Source organism: Haematobia irritans, chromosome 4, assembly GCF_050003625.1.
Source record: "Haematobia irritans isolate KBUSLIRL chromosome 4, ASM5000362v1, whole genome shotgun sequence".
Classification (NCBI taxonomy): domain Eukaryota; kingdom Metazoa; phylum Arthropoda; class Insecta; order Diptera; family Muscidae; genus Haematobia; species Haematobia irritans.
This window is the reverse complement of record NC_134400.1, coordinates 203477966-203496389: the sequence shown is the minus strand read 5'-3', so window position 1 is coordinate 203496389 and position 18424 is coordinate 203477966. Positions and strand designations below refer to the sequence as shown.

The 18424-nt window shown below is 36.7% G+C and overlaps 1 protein-coding gene across 1 annotated transcript in view; it reads left to right on the top strand.

Annotated features, from left to right (window-relative positions):
- Window positions 1-11250, top strand: part of LOC142233912 (myrosinase 1) — a 95976-nt gene extending 84726 nt beyond the window's left edge. The window contains exons 5-6 of the mRNA XM_075304974.1: window positions 5080-5318; window positions 10788-11250. Of these exons, the coding sequence (XP_075161089.1) occupies window positions 5080-5318; window positions 10788-11064 (516 nt within the window). The 3' untranslated portion in view covers window positions 11065-11250. The remainder of the gene's footprint in view (window positions 1-5079; window positions 5319-10787) is intronic.
- The last annotated feature ends 7174 nt before the right edge of the window (window positions 11251-18424 follow it).

Below are 18424 nucleotides of genomic sequence, written 5' to 3'. Positions count from 1 at the left end.
CGATATGGACTTATATGGTCCCAGAAGCCAGAGTTTTACCCTAATTTGCTTAAAATTTTGCACAAGAAGAACAATAAGTACTGTAGTCAAGTGTGCCAAATTTGTTTGAAATCGGTTCAGATTTAGATATAGCTCCCATATATAGCTTTCGCCCGATTTACACTCATATGACCAAAGAGGCCAATTTTTAACTCCCATTTAGTTGAAATTTTGCACAGGGAGTAGAACTAGCATTGTAGCTATGCGTGCCAAATTTGGTTGAAATCGGTTCAGATTTAGATATAGCTCCAATATATAGCTTTCGGCCGATTTACACTCATATGACCACAGAGGCCAATTTTTTGCTCCGATTTAGTTGAAATTTTGCACAGGGAGTAGAATTAGCATTGTAGCTATGCGTGCCAAATTTGGTTGAAATCGGTTCAGATTTAGATATATCTCCCATATATAGCTTACGCCCGATTTACACTCATATGACCACAGAGGCCAATTTTTAACTCCGATTTAGTTGAAATTTTGCATAGGGAGTAGAATTAGCATTGTTGCTATGCGTGCCAAATTTGGTTGAAATCGGTTCAGATTTAGATATAGCTCCCATATATAGCTTTCGCACGATTTATACTCATATGACCACAGAGGCCAATTTTTAACTCCGATTTAGTTGACATTTTGCACAGGGAGTAGAATTAGCAGTGTTGCTATGCGTGCCAAATTTGATTGAAATCGGTTCAGATTTAGATATAGCTCCCATATATATGTTTTTCTTATTTCGACAAAAATGGTCAAAATATCAACATTTTCCTTTTAAAATCGCCACTGCTTAGTCGAAAAGTTGTAAAAATTACTCTAATTTTCTAATTTCACTCTTGGATTCTCATTCGCCCAAATGCGGCAATTCTGTTTATTGACGAATCCACTGAGGTGAAAATGTGCCTCATCACTGAAGATGATTTTCTTTGAAAATTGATCATCCACTGTTGCCATTTCTTGGAGCCATTTAACACGTTGTTGGATTGTGTATCTCTCCATGGTTCAAATTGAGTAACTCTGAAATAGAGAAATGTCAAATAAAATTTGGCAAAAAACTTGGCGTTTAGGTGTGGTTCACATTCAACATCGGCCCTTACAATTTATACACCCTTTACTTTATGGGGTCTTAGGCCAACATTTCGATGTGTTACAAACGGAATGACAAAGTTAATATGGTGGAGGGTATAAAAACAAACATATTCATGTTAAATCTTGATGAAATCTCAACAACAAAGATTGTTCGTAATAATGGAGTTAGTTCTATGATTTGGTACTTCAACTGGTGTCCAGATCTAAAGGGTGATACGGTCAAAATCTGGTCAATATAAACTTGACGTATTTCTTTCAATTTTGCATTTAAAAAACCTGAACACCCCTCATTTTGAAGGTGTGTGTATGTAGAATGTTGCTCCTATTGTGATTTTGGAATTCACTCTTCAGTTGTCAAAATGCCGTCCAAGCAAGAAGAGCAGCGTATCAACATTTTGCTCGCGCATCGCGAAAATCCGAGCTACTCGCACGCAAAGCTGGCAAAATCGCTAAAAGTTGCCAAATCAACCTTTACAAATGTAATTAAAGTGTTTGGGGAACGTTTGTCGACAGCCAGGAAGTCTGGATGGGGAGGAAATCGAAAACCGGAAGCCGCTGAGACGACAAAGAGAGTTGCCGGTAGTTTCAAGCGAAACCCTAGGTTAGTTAGGTTAGGTTATGTGGCAGCCCGATGTATCAGGCTCACTTAGACTATTCAGTCCATTGTGATACCACAGTGGTGAACTTCTCTCTTATCACTGAGTGCTGCCCGATTCCATGTTAAGCTCAATGACAAGGGACCTCCTTTTTATAGCCGAGTCCGAACGGCGTTCCACCTTGCAGTGAAACCACTTAGAGAAGCTTTGAAACCCTCAGAAATATCACCAGCATTACTGAGGTGGGATAATCCACCGCTGAAAAACTTTTTGGTGTTCGGTCGAAGCAGGAATTGAACCCACGACCTTGTGTGTGCAAGGCGGGCATGCTAACCATTGCACCACGGTGGCTTCCTCGTCGAAACCCTAACCTCTCTCTCTCCGAGATGCCGCAAATATGCTGGGTGTATCGTCTACAATCGTGCATCGAGCCAAAAAACGAGCCGGACTATCGACTTACAAGAAGGTAGTGACTCCAAGTCGCGATGATAAACAAAATACGACGGCCAAAGCGCTATCCCGGAGGCTGTACACGACGATGCTGACGAAGTTTGACTGCGTGGTAATGGACGACGAAACCTACATCAAAGCCGACTACAAGCAGCTTCCGGGACAGGAGTTTTATACGGCAAAAGGAAGGGGAAAGGTAGCAGATATTTTCAAGCACATAAAACTGTCAAAGTTTGCAAAGAAATAGCTATATTGGCAAGCCATCAGTACCTGTGGCTTGACAAGCAGCATTTTCATAGCTTCCGGGACTGTCAACCAAGAAATTTACGTGAAAGAGTGTTTGAATAAACGTCTGTTGCCTTTCCTGAAGAAACAAGGTTGTTCCGTACTGTTTTGGCCGGATTTGGCATCTTGCCATTACGGTAAAAAGGCCATGGAGTGGTACGCCGCCAACAACGTGCAGGTGGTTCCCAAGGACAAGAACCCTCCCAACACGCCAGAGCTCCGCCCAATTGAGAAATACTGGGCTATTGTCAAGCGGAACCTAAAGAAGACCAAAAAAACTGCTAAGGACGAGCAGCAGTTCAAGGCAAACTGGCTTTCTGCGGCGAAGAAGGTGGACAAGGTGGCTGTACAAAATCTGATGGCAGGTGTCAAGCGTGAGGCCCGGCAATTCGGATTTGAAAAAGCGAAAGCCTAACTGAATATTTTTCCTGAATTTTATACTAATTGAACTTGAAAAAGAAATTTAATTTGATTTTTAAATAAACGATTTCTCCGATTTACACGCGTTTTCCCTTGACCAAATTTTGACCGTATCACCCTTTAGGAACTCTGCGACAAGAACGGGGTGCGTCCCGATTGATCTGATGGTGAGTCAGGTAGGTTTAGCTGGGTAAGCGAAAAGGTGATGAGTGTCATGTGGCCCTTGGTGGGTCATACGTCAGCTACGCTGTTATGAATCACTGATAGGTAGGAATTGAGGCGGCTGCACTTGCCTGATTTTAGCTGGGCCAAAACTAACCTATAGCCTCTCACCACTTTAGCTGGGTAAGCGAAAAGGTGATGAGTGTCATGTGGCCCTTGGTGGGACACACGTCAGCTACGCTGCTATGAATCACTGATAGGTAGGAATTGAGACGGCTGCACTTGCCTGATTTTAGCTGGGCCAAAACTACCCTGGTCTGCCGCGGGAGGTCTCTTTCCTCCGGTGCTATTCCGAGAACCGGATTAACCTATAGCTTCTCACCACTTCAGCTACATTATCCTCATGAGTGCTGTTCAGACCTGTCTGATATGCTGCCTGATCTAGAGGCTCACTTTTGTAACGCTGGATCTCGCGCTCTAGAAGATGAAGATCAACCCTTACATTCCTGCGTGGCGGTTGCCTATCCACAAGATGGCGATTTGGATGTCTACTGCGATAGCAACCCAGAAGGTACAACTTCGACAACATATAATTTTATCTACGCACTGGGATGATCTTCGTCTCCGCATAAAGGTGATCCAGGGGTGTACTACGGAGACATCCCGTCGCAGTTCTAAGGGCAACGTTCTGACAGTTCTGTATGTTATTCCAGTGCGTGCGGCTCGTTTGAGGTGCCCACACTGGCGCTGCATAGTTTACCGGCCAATTGCCTTATAAGTAGTCAAAAAAGTGTCTTTGCCTGCTCACCAAGTGCTGCCGGCAAGTGACTTGAGGACAGCGGAGCTTGTTACAGTGGCATGGGCAGACGACTCAAAAAGGCTGTCGAATCTGACACCGAGTATCTTGGGGTAGTTTACTATCGGAATTATTTCGCCATCGACTGTAACATTCAACTGCCTACGTATTTCCGCCGTCCATATAGTGAACAGTGTGGCTGAGGATTTGGTGGCAGATATCCTCAAATTTCTATCAGTGAAATAACTGGTAAGATCAGCAATGTTGACGTTTAAACGATCGCATATGTCATCAACAATGGGCCCGGATGCCATGATTGTACAGTCGTCCGCATATCATATAATCTCGACGCCTTCAGGAGGTGGTGGACTTGAGGACTGGTAGAGATTAAACAGTGCTGGAGAGATCACCCCACCCTGGGGAACTCTCTGTTTAACTCCACGGGGTTTTGACTTCTTGTCCCTGAATTCCACGTACGACTGGCGTCCGCAGAGATAACATAATTCAGAACCCAACGCTTGGTTCCTGTCGGTAGGGACGTATTTTCGATGTCCTCGAATAGTATGGCATGGTTGACCGTATCGAATGCCTTCGATAGGTTAAGCGCCACGAGAACTGTCCTATGACATGGCTTGGGCTGATTGAGTCCCATATTAATATGTGTCAAAATGGCATGCAAGGCTGTCGTCGTGCTATGTACCTTACGGATTGCATGTTGATGGTGGGCAGCTGGAAAATTCTCCACAAGGCTGGAGAGGAGTAGTGCCTCAAGTGTCTTGTATGCGACGAGTGGCTCTCCTTTTCGCTCTATCACTATCGGGATGCTCGACAAACTGTCGGTTGAAGAATCTAGCGCATTTCCTCGGATCAGTCACGTCGCCAAATGTGACTGAAGTCCCGTAGCGGGACTTCAGTCGTTGATGATGTCCCGGAAAACCCTCTGGGCAACATGAACATGAGAGGAGACGGGTGTTCACTGAAGCATCGATCTGTATATTCTCTGAAGCCTTCCCAGTTGGCTTTCTTTTGGTTGATAAACGCCAATTAGTTAGTGTACTCTGTCGTACATGCATCAGTGTTAGCAATGCCGCGTTTTCTCGTAGGGACAATGTTTAATTGTTTTAAACTTCATGGAAATACACCAAACAGAATTATTAGTGGTACTCCCCACATTGTATGCACCGATAAAATCAAATTTATTTAGATATATTCTATAATCTGAACATAATTATTATTTCACTTTAACTGCAGGTGTTCCCCAAAGGTATGTACAATATGCTCATGTGGATTAAGCGGGAGTATAACAATCCTACGATAATTATAACGGAGAATGGTGTGAGTGATCGTGGTGGCTTAGAAGACTATGCTCGTGTCGACTACTATAACATGTATCTAAGTGCCGTATTAGATGCCCTGGAAGATGGTGCTAATATCGAAGGTTACGTTGCCTGGAGTCTTATGGATAGTTATGAATGGAAGGCCGGTTTTACGTAAGTATTGTTAGATGACTCTATAGCAGGGATCGAAAATGCAGAACTATAGTACTTTTTTCAATACTTTTTCACTGTGGTCAGTACCGTAGTACCCCCGCGAATGATTTAGTAACGTTTGTGTAGACATTTTTGAGCCGATATCAGATTTATGGTACACTAGTTTTGACAAAATATTTTAATATTTTGAGAAAGTCTTTAACAAACTTATTTGCTAATATGTAGTCTTTTATAAATTTGGCAAAACAGACAAGTTCATGCGGGAAGAAAATCTCGATTTTGTAAAAGCCATAGTCAAAAATACGATTTTCTTGAATTTCAAGAATGTTTTAGTTGAAAAACATGTGATTCTAGATAAGAATAGAAAAAAAATTTGACAAAACTTTCTGAAGAAATAATTTTTTGCAAAATAATATTTTTTTGGTAGGTTTTGGTAAGATTTTCTCCAAATATTTGTATATTATTTTTGTCTCAAGTGTCGACCTCACAGTCGCGGTCGTGGCTTAGAAGACTATGCCTCACAGTCACGGTCGACACTTGAGACAAAAATTATATACAAATATTTGGAGAAAATCTTACCAAAACTTACCAAAAAAATATTATTTTGCAAAAAATTATTTCTTCGGAAAGTTTTGTAAAATTTTTTTTCTACAGAAATTTTTGTCAAAAAAAATTTTTTTGAAAATATTGTCAAAATTTAATTCTATTGTTTGTCAAAATTTTATTTCTATAGAAAATTTGGGCAAATTTTTATTTTTATAGAAAATTTGGGCAACATTTTATTTCTATAGATAATTTGGTCAAAATTTTATTTCTATAGAAAATTTGGTCAAAATTTTATTTCTATCGAAAATTTTGTCAAAATTTTATTTCTATAGAAAATTTGGTCAAAATTTTATTTATATAGAAAATTTTTTCAACACTTTATTTCTATAGAAAATTTGGTTAAAATTTTATTTCTATAGAAAATTTTGTCAAAATTTTATTTCTATAGAAAATTTCGTCTAAATTTTATTTATAAGAAAATTTGGTCAAAATTTTATTTATATAGAAAATTTTGTCAAAAAGTTATTTCTATTGAACGGTGGCAACCGCGATTACAATACTATGGTAGTCTTTCTTAGAGGATATAAAACTAAAACTAAAATTCAGGAGTTGACAAAAAAGATGTTATTTTCTTTAAAATTCAGTCTAAAGAAGTTTGTTGACAATAGTCTTCCATTTGAATTTTTGTCGAAATTTAGTGAAAAGTACTTTTTCGCTCAAAAACAGACCTTTTTTGTACTTTCCTACAAATTTTATTTTCCATCCCTGCTCACAAAAAAATTTTTTTCTGATTCAAACAGGAAATTAATTGATCCAAATAATTGTTAAATTGAAATGTCTTCAATCACAGAAATGATAGTATAAATTAAAAAATTAATTGAAGGTCAATTAAAAAATTAATTAAAAGTCAATTAAAAAATTAATTGATCCAATCAAAACATTAATTGATACTATTAATTTTTGTAATTGTTGAATCAATTAAATTTTTAATTGAATATTTGTTAAAATTCAATAACAATTTTAATTGTAAAAATTTTCGTGAATTTTTTTTCTGTGTACAGTCGTGGATAGAAGAGCGAACACAAAAAAAAATAGTTTTTGACTTCAATCATGAAATTAATTGATAGAATTATTTTTAATTGAAATGTCTTTAATCACACAGAAAAAAAAATATCACCAAAATATTTTCAATTAAAAATTAATTGAAGTTCAAAAATTTTCAATTAATAAATTAATTGATATAATTAACTTTTTAATAAAGATAGAAACAATAAGTTAATTAAGTCAATGATTGAAAATTTTAAAATTTTTAATTAAAAAATTAATTGATACAATTAATTTTTTTTTATCAAATTCGGAAGACTATGCCAGTTAAAAAATGTGCTGAACATTTTTTTTAAATTTTTAATTAAAAATGTATTTCAAACAATCAATTGTTAATCCAAATAAAACTCTAAGCCAATTCAGAAAGTAATTGAAAATAGTTCCTCTTTTTAATTAAAAAATTAATTGAGTTTTGCGATCAACATCAATCAAAAAAATAATTGAAATTTGCTAATGAAATCAATTAATTGTTTAATCAAGAATTTTTTCTATAGCCAATTAAAACTGTGATTGATACTATCATTTTCGTGATTGAAGACATATCAATTAAAACAAGTATATACGGCCGTAAGTTCGGCCAGGCCGAATCTTATGTACCCTCCACCATGGATTCCGTAGAAACTTCTACGAAAGACGTTCATCCACAATCGAAGTACTTGGGTTGTGGTATCTTAAAACTTCTTAACATCGTTTTCTAAATTGTGAGTTAGTCCATACGCGGTATATATTAGACAAAAAAGTTATGTATAGTTAAGTCTACAAATAATTACGAATCGATATGGACTTTTTGCACGGTACGTAGAGAGCCAGAATTGAAATATGGGGGTCGCTTATATGGGGGCTATATACAATTATGAACTTAATATGGACCAATTTTTGTGTGATTGGAAATCGATTTATCTGAGGGATATATATAACTATAGACCGATATGGACCTAGTTACGCATGGTTGTTAACGACCATATACTAGCACAATGTACCAAATTTCAACTCACTCGGATGATTTGGCTTGGTACACAGAAAAAAATATCACCAAAATATTTCCAATTAAAAAGTTAATTGAAGTTGAAAATTTTTTTAATTAATAAATTAATTGATACAATTAACTTTTTAATCATGATAGAAACATTAAAGAGGCCTCGCAAGCCAAATTTGGGGGTCCGTTTATATGGGGGCTATACGTAAAAGTGGACCGATATGGCCCATTTGCAATACCATCCGACCTACATCAATAACAACTACTTGTGCCAAGTTTCAAGTCGATAGCTTGTTTCGTTCGGAAGTTAGCGTGATTTCAACAGACGGACGGACGGACATGCTCAGATCGACTCAGAATTTCACCACGACCCAGAATATATATACTTTATGGGGTCTTATTATACAACCCAGCAAAAAAAGAGCTTCCAAAAAAGTAGTTTGGATCCCCGTATAAATATATTCTTTCCATTAAAAATCAACAAAAAATTAAAAATTTTCGTAATTTGCAAAACCTTCTCAAAAGAAGTCAAACGGCACAAGTTCAAATCCCAGCGGGGATGAAATTTATGGTTTTTTTTACTTTTTTAACTTTTTTTATACCCTCCACCATAGCCCCCATATATTAACTTTGTCATTCCGTTTGCAACACATAGAAATATTGCTCTAAGACCCCATAAAGTATATATATTCTGGGTCGTGGTGAAATTCTGAGTCGATCTGAGCATGTCCGTCCGTCCGTCCGTCCGTCTGTTGAAATCACGCTAACTTCCGAACGAAACAAGCTGTCGACTTGGCACAAGTAGTTGTTATTGATGTAGGTCGGATGGTATTGCAAATGGGCCATATCGGTCCACTTTTACGTATAGCCCCCATATAAACGGACCCCCAAATTTGGCTTGCGATTGCTCTAAGAGAAGCAAATTTCATCTGATCCGGCTGAAATTTGGTACATGGTGTTGGTATATGTTCTCTAATGACCATGCAAAAATTGGTCCACATCGGCCCATAATTATATATAGCCCCATATAAACCGATCCCCAGATTTGACCTCCGGAGCCTCTTAGAGGAGCAAATTTCATCCGACCCGGCTGAAATTTGGTACATGGTGGTAGTATATAGTCTCTAACAACCATGCCAAAAGTGGTCCATATCGGTCGATAATTATATATAGCCCCCATATAAATCGATCCCCAGATTTGACCTCCGGAGCCTCTTAGAGGAGCAAAATTCATCCGATCCGGTTGAAATTTGGTACATGGTATTGGTATATGGTTTCTAACAACCATGCAAGAATTGGTCCATATCGGCCCATAATATATACAGCCCCCATATAAATCGATCCCCAGATTTAACCTCCGGAGCCTCTTAGAGGAGCAAATTTCATCCGATCCGGCTGAAATTTGGTACATGGTGTTTGTATATTGTCTCTAACAACCATGCCAAAATTGGTCCATATCGGTCCATAATTATATATAGCCCCTATATAAGCCGATCCCTAGATTTGACCTCCGGAGCCTCTTAGAGGAGTAAAATTCATCCGATCCGGTTGAAATTTGGTACGTGGTGTTAGTATATGGTCTCTAACATCCATGCAAAAATTGGTCCATATCGGCCCATAATTATATATAGCCCCCATATAAATCGATCCCCAGATTTGTCATCCGGAGCCTCTTGGAGGAGCAAAATTCATCCGATCCGGTTGAAATTTGGAACATGGTGTTAGAATGTGGTCTCTAACAAACACGCAAGAATTGGTCCATATCGGTCCATAATTATATATAGACCCCATTATAAACCGTTCCCTAGATTTGATCTCCGGAGCCTCTTGGAGGAGCAAAATTCATCCGATCCGGTTGAAATTTGCAAAGTGGTGTTAGTATAAGGCCGCTAATAACCATGCCAAAATTGGTCCGTATCGGTCTATAGTTATATATAGATGATCCCCAATCACACAAAAATTGGCCCATATCGGTTCATAATCATGGTTTCCACTCGAGCCAAAAATAATCTACCAAAATTTTATTTTTATAGAAAACATATTTCTATAGAAAATTTTATCAAAATTTTATTTCTATAGAAATTTTTTTCCAAATTTTATTTCTATAGAAAATTTTTTCCAAACTTTACTTCTATCGAAAATGTTGTCAAAATTTTATTTTGTCAAAATTTTATTTCTATAGAAACTTTAAACTTAATTATATACGTATTTAATCGGCCTTTTTTAGTTTAATATATACCACGTATGGACTATGTGGTATATATTACGGTGTTAGGAAGATTTAAGACACCTTGCCATCGGCAAGTGTTCCCGCAACCCAAGTAATTCGATTGTGGATGACAGTCTACAGTAGAAGTTTCTACGCAATCCATGGTGGAGGGTACATAAGCTTCGGCCTGGCCGAACTTACGGCCGTATATACTTGTTATTAATTTCATTTTTTTTTTTAGTTTTTCTTATTAATTTTCTATTTTTATGTAAAATTTAATTGTACAAAATTTGCACTTAAAATAGCCTGATTGCGTTCTTTCTAATACTTGTCCACAAGGACTACATCGGAAGTAGAAAAAAATCATTGGGGGATCCCAAGATGCGCATTAGAAGAAATGTTTGTGCACTTATCCAAAAGGACTGCATCGGAAGTTGAAAAAACTCGATGGGGGATTCTGGGATGGGCTTTAAAAGAAACAACTTCCAATTTTTTTGCTGGGAAGTTGAAATTCTCTTTTCGCATAAATCAACTTAGTATTAAGTATTATGTCTTGGTGAATTACCTCTTATTTGACGAATTCCATCAACTTCATTTTTGTACTTAATCATTATCATTCTCTTTTTATTTACAGTGAAAAGTTCGGTCTTTATCATGTCGATTTTAAGGATCGTCAACGCAAACGTACACCCAAAATATCTGCTCGTGTTTACGCTCACATCGCTAAAACGAATCGTATCGATTGGAATTACCGTCCATCACTGAATGGAGAGCAAATCACAGCCATGTCCAGATTACCAGAAAGTAAATCAGGAACTATACGTCTCAACAGTAGCTTCAGTGAAAAAACTTACCTCATGCGCAGCTTGTCATTAGTCTTAGGTGTAATTTTAATCAAATATTTTTACTAAACTTGCCAGTGTAATCGATTTATTATGAATCATGTATTTAACATGTGTCATTGTATATTAATATTTCATGCCATAATGTCTGATGTCAGTGAGTATGTTTATTGTTATTTAATAACTTAAATTTAATTTTTTTTTTGTATAGATTTAAAAAAAAAAGTAATAAAAATGAAAAAAACAAAAATAAAACACATTAATGAAATATATGTTCTTTAATAAAATGCGAATAGGGGTTTTAAAATAAATGTTCTACTAATTAAGTTTGTAATAAAAGGCAGACACTAATGATAGGAATATTTTTTATTTTAGAATTGAATTAGAATACAAAGTTCAAGATGGGCGTATTATTGGTAAAATTTGCAAATTTTAGGAAATTTTGAACTATTTTGTGGGATCTTTATGCTTCGTTTGTAGATTATATTCCCCTTCTTCATGTTTTGGTAGATTTTGCAAAATATTCCTCTCCAACAAAGACGTATAAAATTTGCTATAGCAATTAAATGTTAAATTAAAATTAAATTAAATTTTCTATAGAAATACAAATTATGTCGACATAATTTTCTATAGAAATAAAATTTAGACAAATTTTTTTTATAGAAATAAAGATTTGACAAAATTTTCTATAAAAATAATTTCTATAAAAAAAAATTGAACAAATTTTCCATAAAAATAAAATTCTGGAAAAAATTTGGAAAAATTTCCTATAAAAATCGGTCCATAATTATATATAGTCCCTTGCGGAGCCCTTAAGAGAAGCAAATTTGATCCGATCCGGCTGAAATTTGGTACATGGTGTCAGCATATGACCTCTAACAACCATGCAAAAATTGGTCGAAATCGGTCCATAATTATATATAGTTCCCATATAAACCGATCCCCAGATTTGGCTTGCGGAGCCTCTAAGAGAAGCAAATTTCATCCGATCCGGCTGAAATTTGGTACATGGTGTTAGTGTATGGTCTCTAATAACCATGCAAAAATTGGTCGAAATCGGTCCATAATTATATATAGCCCCCATATAAACCGGTTACCAGATTTGACTTGCGGAGCCTCTTGGAAGACCAAAATTCATCCGATTCGGTTGAAATTTGGTACGTGATGTTAGTATGTGTTATCCAACAACCATGCAGGAATTGGTTCATATCAGTCCATAATTAGATATAGTCCCCATATAAACCGATCCCCAGATTTGACCTCCGGTGCCTTTTGGAGAAACAAAATTCATCCGATCTGGTTGAAATTTGGTACGTGGTGGTAGTATATGATATTTAACAGCCATGCCAAAAGTGGTCCATATCAGTCCATAATCATATATAGCCCCGATCCCGAGATTTGGTTTTAGAGCCTCATGGAGGAGCAAATTTCATCCGAGTCAGATGAAATTTGGTACATTGTGCTAGTATATGGCCGTTAACAACCATGCCTAACTAGGTCCATATCGGTTATATATAGTTATATATAGCCCTCAGATAAATCGATCCCCAATCACGAAAAATTTGTCCATATCAAGTTCGTAATTGTATATAGCCCCCATATAAGCGACCCCCATATTTCAATTCTGGCTCTCTACACACAGAGAAGAGAGTGGTTGGAATTCCGTTGTAGTAATGAACATTCTAAAATAAAAATAGGTTATTTATACCAATTTTCTGTATTTACACGTATTTGTTCGTAACTGTAACTATTTGGTGAGACTTTCAACAGAATTTCTGCCATGCTACAAAATAAGTGGTTGTAGCAGCCAAATCTACCTCCTTTGAAAAATTTTGAGTCAAATTAGTTGATACGACCAACCGTAAGGAAATTTTTTAACTATCATGTAGTTGCCAACATTTTCATATAGCATTCACAGCCGAATGGCTTTTGACATTTTTAAATGTCATTTGCGTTAATAAAAATTATTTGAAGTAGAAAAAATTATTTTATTTCAAACTTTTAAATCGAAGCACCAAAACGGGTCAAAAATTTCGATTCTTCTCATATATTCACCGTGGATGGGATCGCAACCTTTTATCTAAGGAGAGGATGTTTCCTGTGGACAATGGTTTGTACTCGATATATTTTTTTAGATAATTCAAAATAACTCCATGTACCCCATTTCTAGCATGTAAATTTGGAGATTGTGATTCAGCTTGGATCCGGCAATTATATACCCTGCACCAATATTATACCCTGCACCATTCGTTGAATCTCGCCAAGATATTTCATGAATCGTGGGTTTTTGGACTATATTTGGCCAACAATTTTTGACCAAATCAGAAGCCGAAGCGCTAACTTCACTTTAACCGATTCTGTGGAAAGTATGCAATTACGCTGTATAGATTACATGACTACAATCTGAGTAAAGCAAAATGTGTGTAAAGTGTTGGTATTCTGGCCATATTTCTTGAAATCGGAAGAACATATATATGGAGGCTTTATTTAAATCTGAGACGATTTGGAGAATGCGAAATCTACTCTCTGTGTAAAATATCAAGTCAAGTCTTATTTAGTCCCATGGGTAAAATATGTGTATTATTGTCATATTTCCCCCATTCAAACCAACATATATTGGAGCTATAACGAAATGAAATAATAATAAAATACTTACTAAAAAACTGAACTTATCTCATTAAAACATTTGATATGGGTAGCGTTATTTAGATAGAGGGACTAATTTTTTTTATAATTCGGTTATATGTAAAGGGTGATTTGTTAAGAGCTTGATAACTTTTTTTTTAAAAAAAAACGCATAAAATTTGCAAAATCTCATCGGTTCTTTATTTGAAACGTTAGATTGGTCCATGACATTTACTTTTTGAAGATAATTTCATTTAAATGTTGACCGCGGCTGCGTCTTAGGTGGTCCATTCGGAAAGTCCAATTTTGGGCAACTTTTTCGAGCATTTCGGCCGGAATAGCCCGAATTTCTTCGGAAATGTTGTCTTCCAAAGCTGGAATAGTTGCTGGCTTATTTCTGTAGACTTTAGACTTGACGTAGCCCCACAAAAAATAGTCTAAAGGCGTCAAATCGCACGATCTTGGTGGCCAACTTACCGGTCCATTTCTTGAGATGAATTGTTCTCCGAAGTTTTCCCTCAAAATGGCCATAGAATCGCGAGCTGTGTGGCATGTAGCGCCATCTTGTTGAAACCACATGTCAACCAAGTTCAGTTCTTCCATTTTTGGCAACAAAAAGTTTGTTAGCATCGAACGATAGCGATCGCCATTCACCGTAACGTTGCGTCCAACAGCATCTTTGAAAAAATACGGTCCAATGATTCCACCAGCATACAAACCACACCAAACAGTGCATTTTTCGGGATGCATGGGCAGTTCTTGAACGGCTTCTGGTTGCTCTTCACTCCAAATGCGGCAATTTTGCTTATTTACGTAGCCATTCAACCAGAAATGAGCCTCATCGCTGAACAAAATTTGTCGATAAAAAAGCGGATTTTCTGCCAACTTTTCTAGGGCCCATTCACTGAAAATTCGACGTTGTGGCAGATCGTTCGGCTATTCATGATGAAATGTCAAAGCATACTGAGCATCTTTCTCTTTGACACCATGTCTGAAATCCCACGTGATCTGTCAAATACTAATGCATGAAAATCCTAACCTCAAAAGAATCACCCTTTACTTCGAGGGTTGATCAACACAACCGAATTATGGAGGTGACAGCCAAGTGATAGTAGCTGCAACTACCAAAAGGAGGTTGGCAATAAATTCGATCGTCCCAACCAATATGTATTCTCTGTGTACCACGTATGGACTAATTCACAATTTAGAAAACGATGTTAAGAAGTTTTAAGATACCACAACCCAAGTAATTCGATTGTGGATGACAGTCTTTCGTAGAAGTTTCTACGCAATCCATGGTGGAGGGTACATAAGATTCGGCTTGGCCGAACTTACGGCCGTATATACTTGTTTATTTCTACAATATTCGTTTCTATTCAAGTAATGTTCATATTACAGCATTACTCGCCATATTTTGATCCATTGTAATCGGCTAGATTTTCGAGATTTGGTTGCCTGAGACAATAAATATTTAATATATTAATAAAACATGTCTTTTATTGAAGAAAAACTGCCTATATAAATAAATAAAACTGTATTTAAAAACGAAGGTAAGCAGTTCTAATTTTGAAGTAAAAGGTTTACCACAAATATGTAAGATTTGTCCATATGAATGAAAAAAGTTCAATAAAATCATTCCATATATGAATTCAATTCAGTTAAATTTTTTCATTCTGTAGTATAGTGGTACATAAATATAGGAAAATGTTAACTAATATATGGAATGCATTCTACCTAATTTCTACGAAAATCACATCGTTCAAACAAATAAAAATGTCTTTGGAGCTATACGAAGTTCAACTTTCTTCACAATGAGTTCATTTTAACTTAAAGAAGTGGTCACTTTTTTCTGGGTGTACAGAAGCGATTTTTTTTTGAGGGTGTAGATTTGCCCATTTCATTATGATTCGACAACTGATTTCAAAACACCCCAATATCCATTTACTACTTGTTGCTCTAGAATATAATCAACAATCTATGTATTAATAAGCCTATTTGTTGGATTTTGTCAGATTGCGGTAAATGTTGTAGTTGACTTAATTGCTTACACACCTGGACACGGACAGATGGAGTGTTGTACGCATGTAAATCAAATTTGTATCCGGCATTTTTTGAAATTCGCACTATATGAGTTGGCCACACTAATAATTTCAATGGTCAATGTCAATGGAATTTATTGAACTTCAGACTAGAAAAAGTGAATGCTCTGGACAACATTCTCCTAAAGATCACAAGTTGTCTAGAACAAATTCTTTAGATGTGTAATGTTCAATAATTACTCATTAAAAATTTTATACATTCCTCTAACGTAACTGAGATTATTGAAAATCCGGTTATCAAATATGAATAGGTAAACTGAGACTACGGCACAAAGAATATCTATGAGAAATGAGCCATTTATTGTATTCAAAAATAATTCTAATTCTAATTATTAATGGAGTATTATTAACAAATGTATGGATTATGTTAAGTCGCTTACAGACCATCATCACTTAAATCGAAATTCTTTTGACAATGATTTACAATGGACTTGTATTTTAGATAATGAAAACAAAATTGTTATGCGGAAGGGAACTTATTGCTAAATGGCGAAAATAGAATTATTTATTTTGTCATTTGAAATTACATTCTAGGAAACGGAATATTGAATGAACGAAATTCCCATTTTTCATGTAGTATTTTATTTAAAAAACGGGTAAAACCTAATTTGTACAAAACCCGGTACTTAGCTTTAACACTCAAAAACAAGTATATACGGCCGTAAGTTCGGCCAGGCCGAATCTTATGTACCCTCCACCATGGATGCGTAGAAACTTCTACGAAAGACTGTCATCCGCAAATTTCAAATCACTCGGATGAAATTTGCTCCTCCAAGAGGCTCCAAAACCAAATCTCGGGATCGGTTTATATGGGGGCTATAAATGATTATGGACTGATATGGATCACTTTTGGCATGGTTGTTAAATATCATATACTACCACCACGTACTAAATTTCAACCAGATCGGATGAATTTTGCTTCTCCAAAAGGCACCGGAGGTCAAATCTGGCGATCGGTTTATATGGGAGCTATATATAATTACGGACTGATAGGAACTAATTCCTGCATGGTTGTTGGATACCATATTCTAACATAACGTACCAAATTTCAACCGAATCTGATGAATTTTGCTCTTCCAAGGGGCTCCGGAGGTCAAATCTGGGGATCGGTTTATATGGGGCCTATATATAATTATGGACCAATATCGACCAATTTTTGCATGGGTGTTTGAGGCCATATATTAACATCACATATCAAATTCCAACTGAATCAGATGAATTTTGGTCTTCCAAGAGGCTCCGGAGGTCAAATCTGGTGATCGGTTTATTTGGGGGCTATATATAATTATGGACCGATATGGACCAATTTTCGCATGGTCATTAGAGACCACATACTAACATCATGTACCAAATTTCAGCCGGATCGGACGAAATTTGTTTCTCTTAGGGGCTCTGCAAGCCAAATCGGGGGATCGCTTTATATGGGGGCTATATATAATTATAGACCGATGTGGATCAATTTTTGCACGGTGTTTAGAGACCATATACCAACACCATGTACCAAATTTCAGCCGGATCGGATGAAATTTTCTTCTCTTAGAGGCTCCGCAAGCCAAATCGGGGGATCGGTTTATATGGGGGCTATATATAATTATGGACCGATGTGGACCAACACCATGTACAAAATTTCAGCCGGATCGGATGAAATTTGTTTCTCTTAGAGGCCTCGCAAGCCAAATTTGGGGGTCCGTTTATATGAGGGCTATACGTAAAAGTGGACCGATATGGCCCATCCAATACCATCCGACCTACATCAATAACAACTACTTGTGCCAAGTTTCAAGTCGATAGCTTTTTTCGTTCGGAAGTTAGCGTGATTTCAACAGACGGACGGACGGACGGACATGCTCAGATCGACTCAGAATTTCACCACGACCCAGAATATATATACTTTATGGGGTATTAGATCAATATTTCGATGTGTTACAAACGGAATGACAAAGTTAATATACCCCCCATCCTATGGTGGAGGGTATAAAAAGTGATTTCTCTATTTCACTAAAGCCAATTTAACTTTATTTTAGTTCATGGAATTATTATGTTTCGAGAACGTTTCCTTTACTCTAATAATTTTTTGCGTACGTTAGTTAAATGAACTAAAAGACGGGGAAAAAAATTTATAAACAAATCAATCATATTCCAAGTGTCAATAAATGGCATCCGAAAAGGAATATATGTAAATGGAATTTTTAATAACAACACAAGATATGACGATGACACCACTCGGCATGCTAACCATTGCCACCGTGGTGCAATGGTTGGCATGCCCGCCTTGCACACACAAGGTCGTGGGTTCAAATACTGCTTCGACCGAACACCAAAAAGTTTTTCAGCGGTGGATTATCCCACCTCAGTAATGCTGGTGATATTTCTGAGGGTTTCAAAGCTTCTCTAAGTGGTTTCACTGCAATGTGGAACGCCTTTCGGACTCGGCTATAAAAAGGAGGTCCCTTGTCATTGAGCTTAACATGGAATCGGGCAGCACTCAGTGATAAGAGAGAAGTTCACCAATGTGGTATCACAATGGACTGAATAGTCTAAGTGAGCCTGATACATCGGGCTGCCACTTAATCTAATCTAACCTAATCTAACCTAACCTAACCTAAACATGTCACTAAAGACATTCTTGCAATTTTGAACTTCAATTCTTTCCTTCAAATTACAACATTTGAATTCGTCGAAAAATATTTTCATATTTTTGTGAT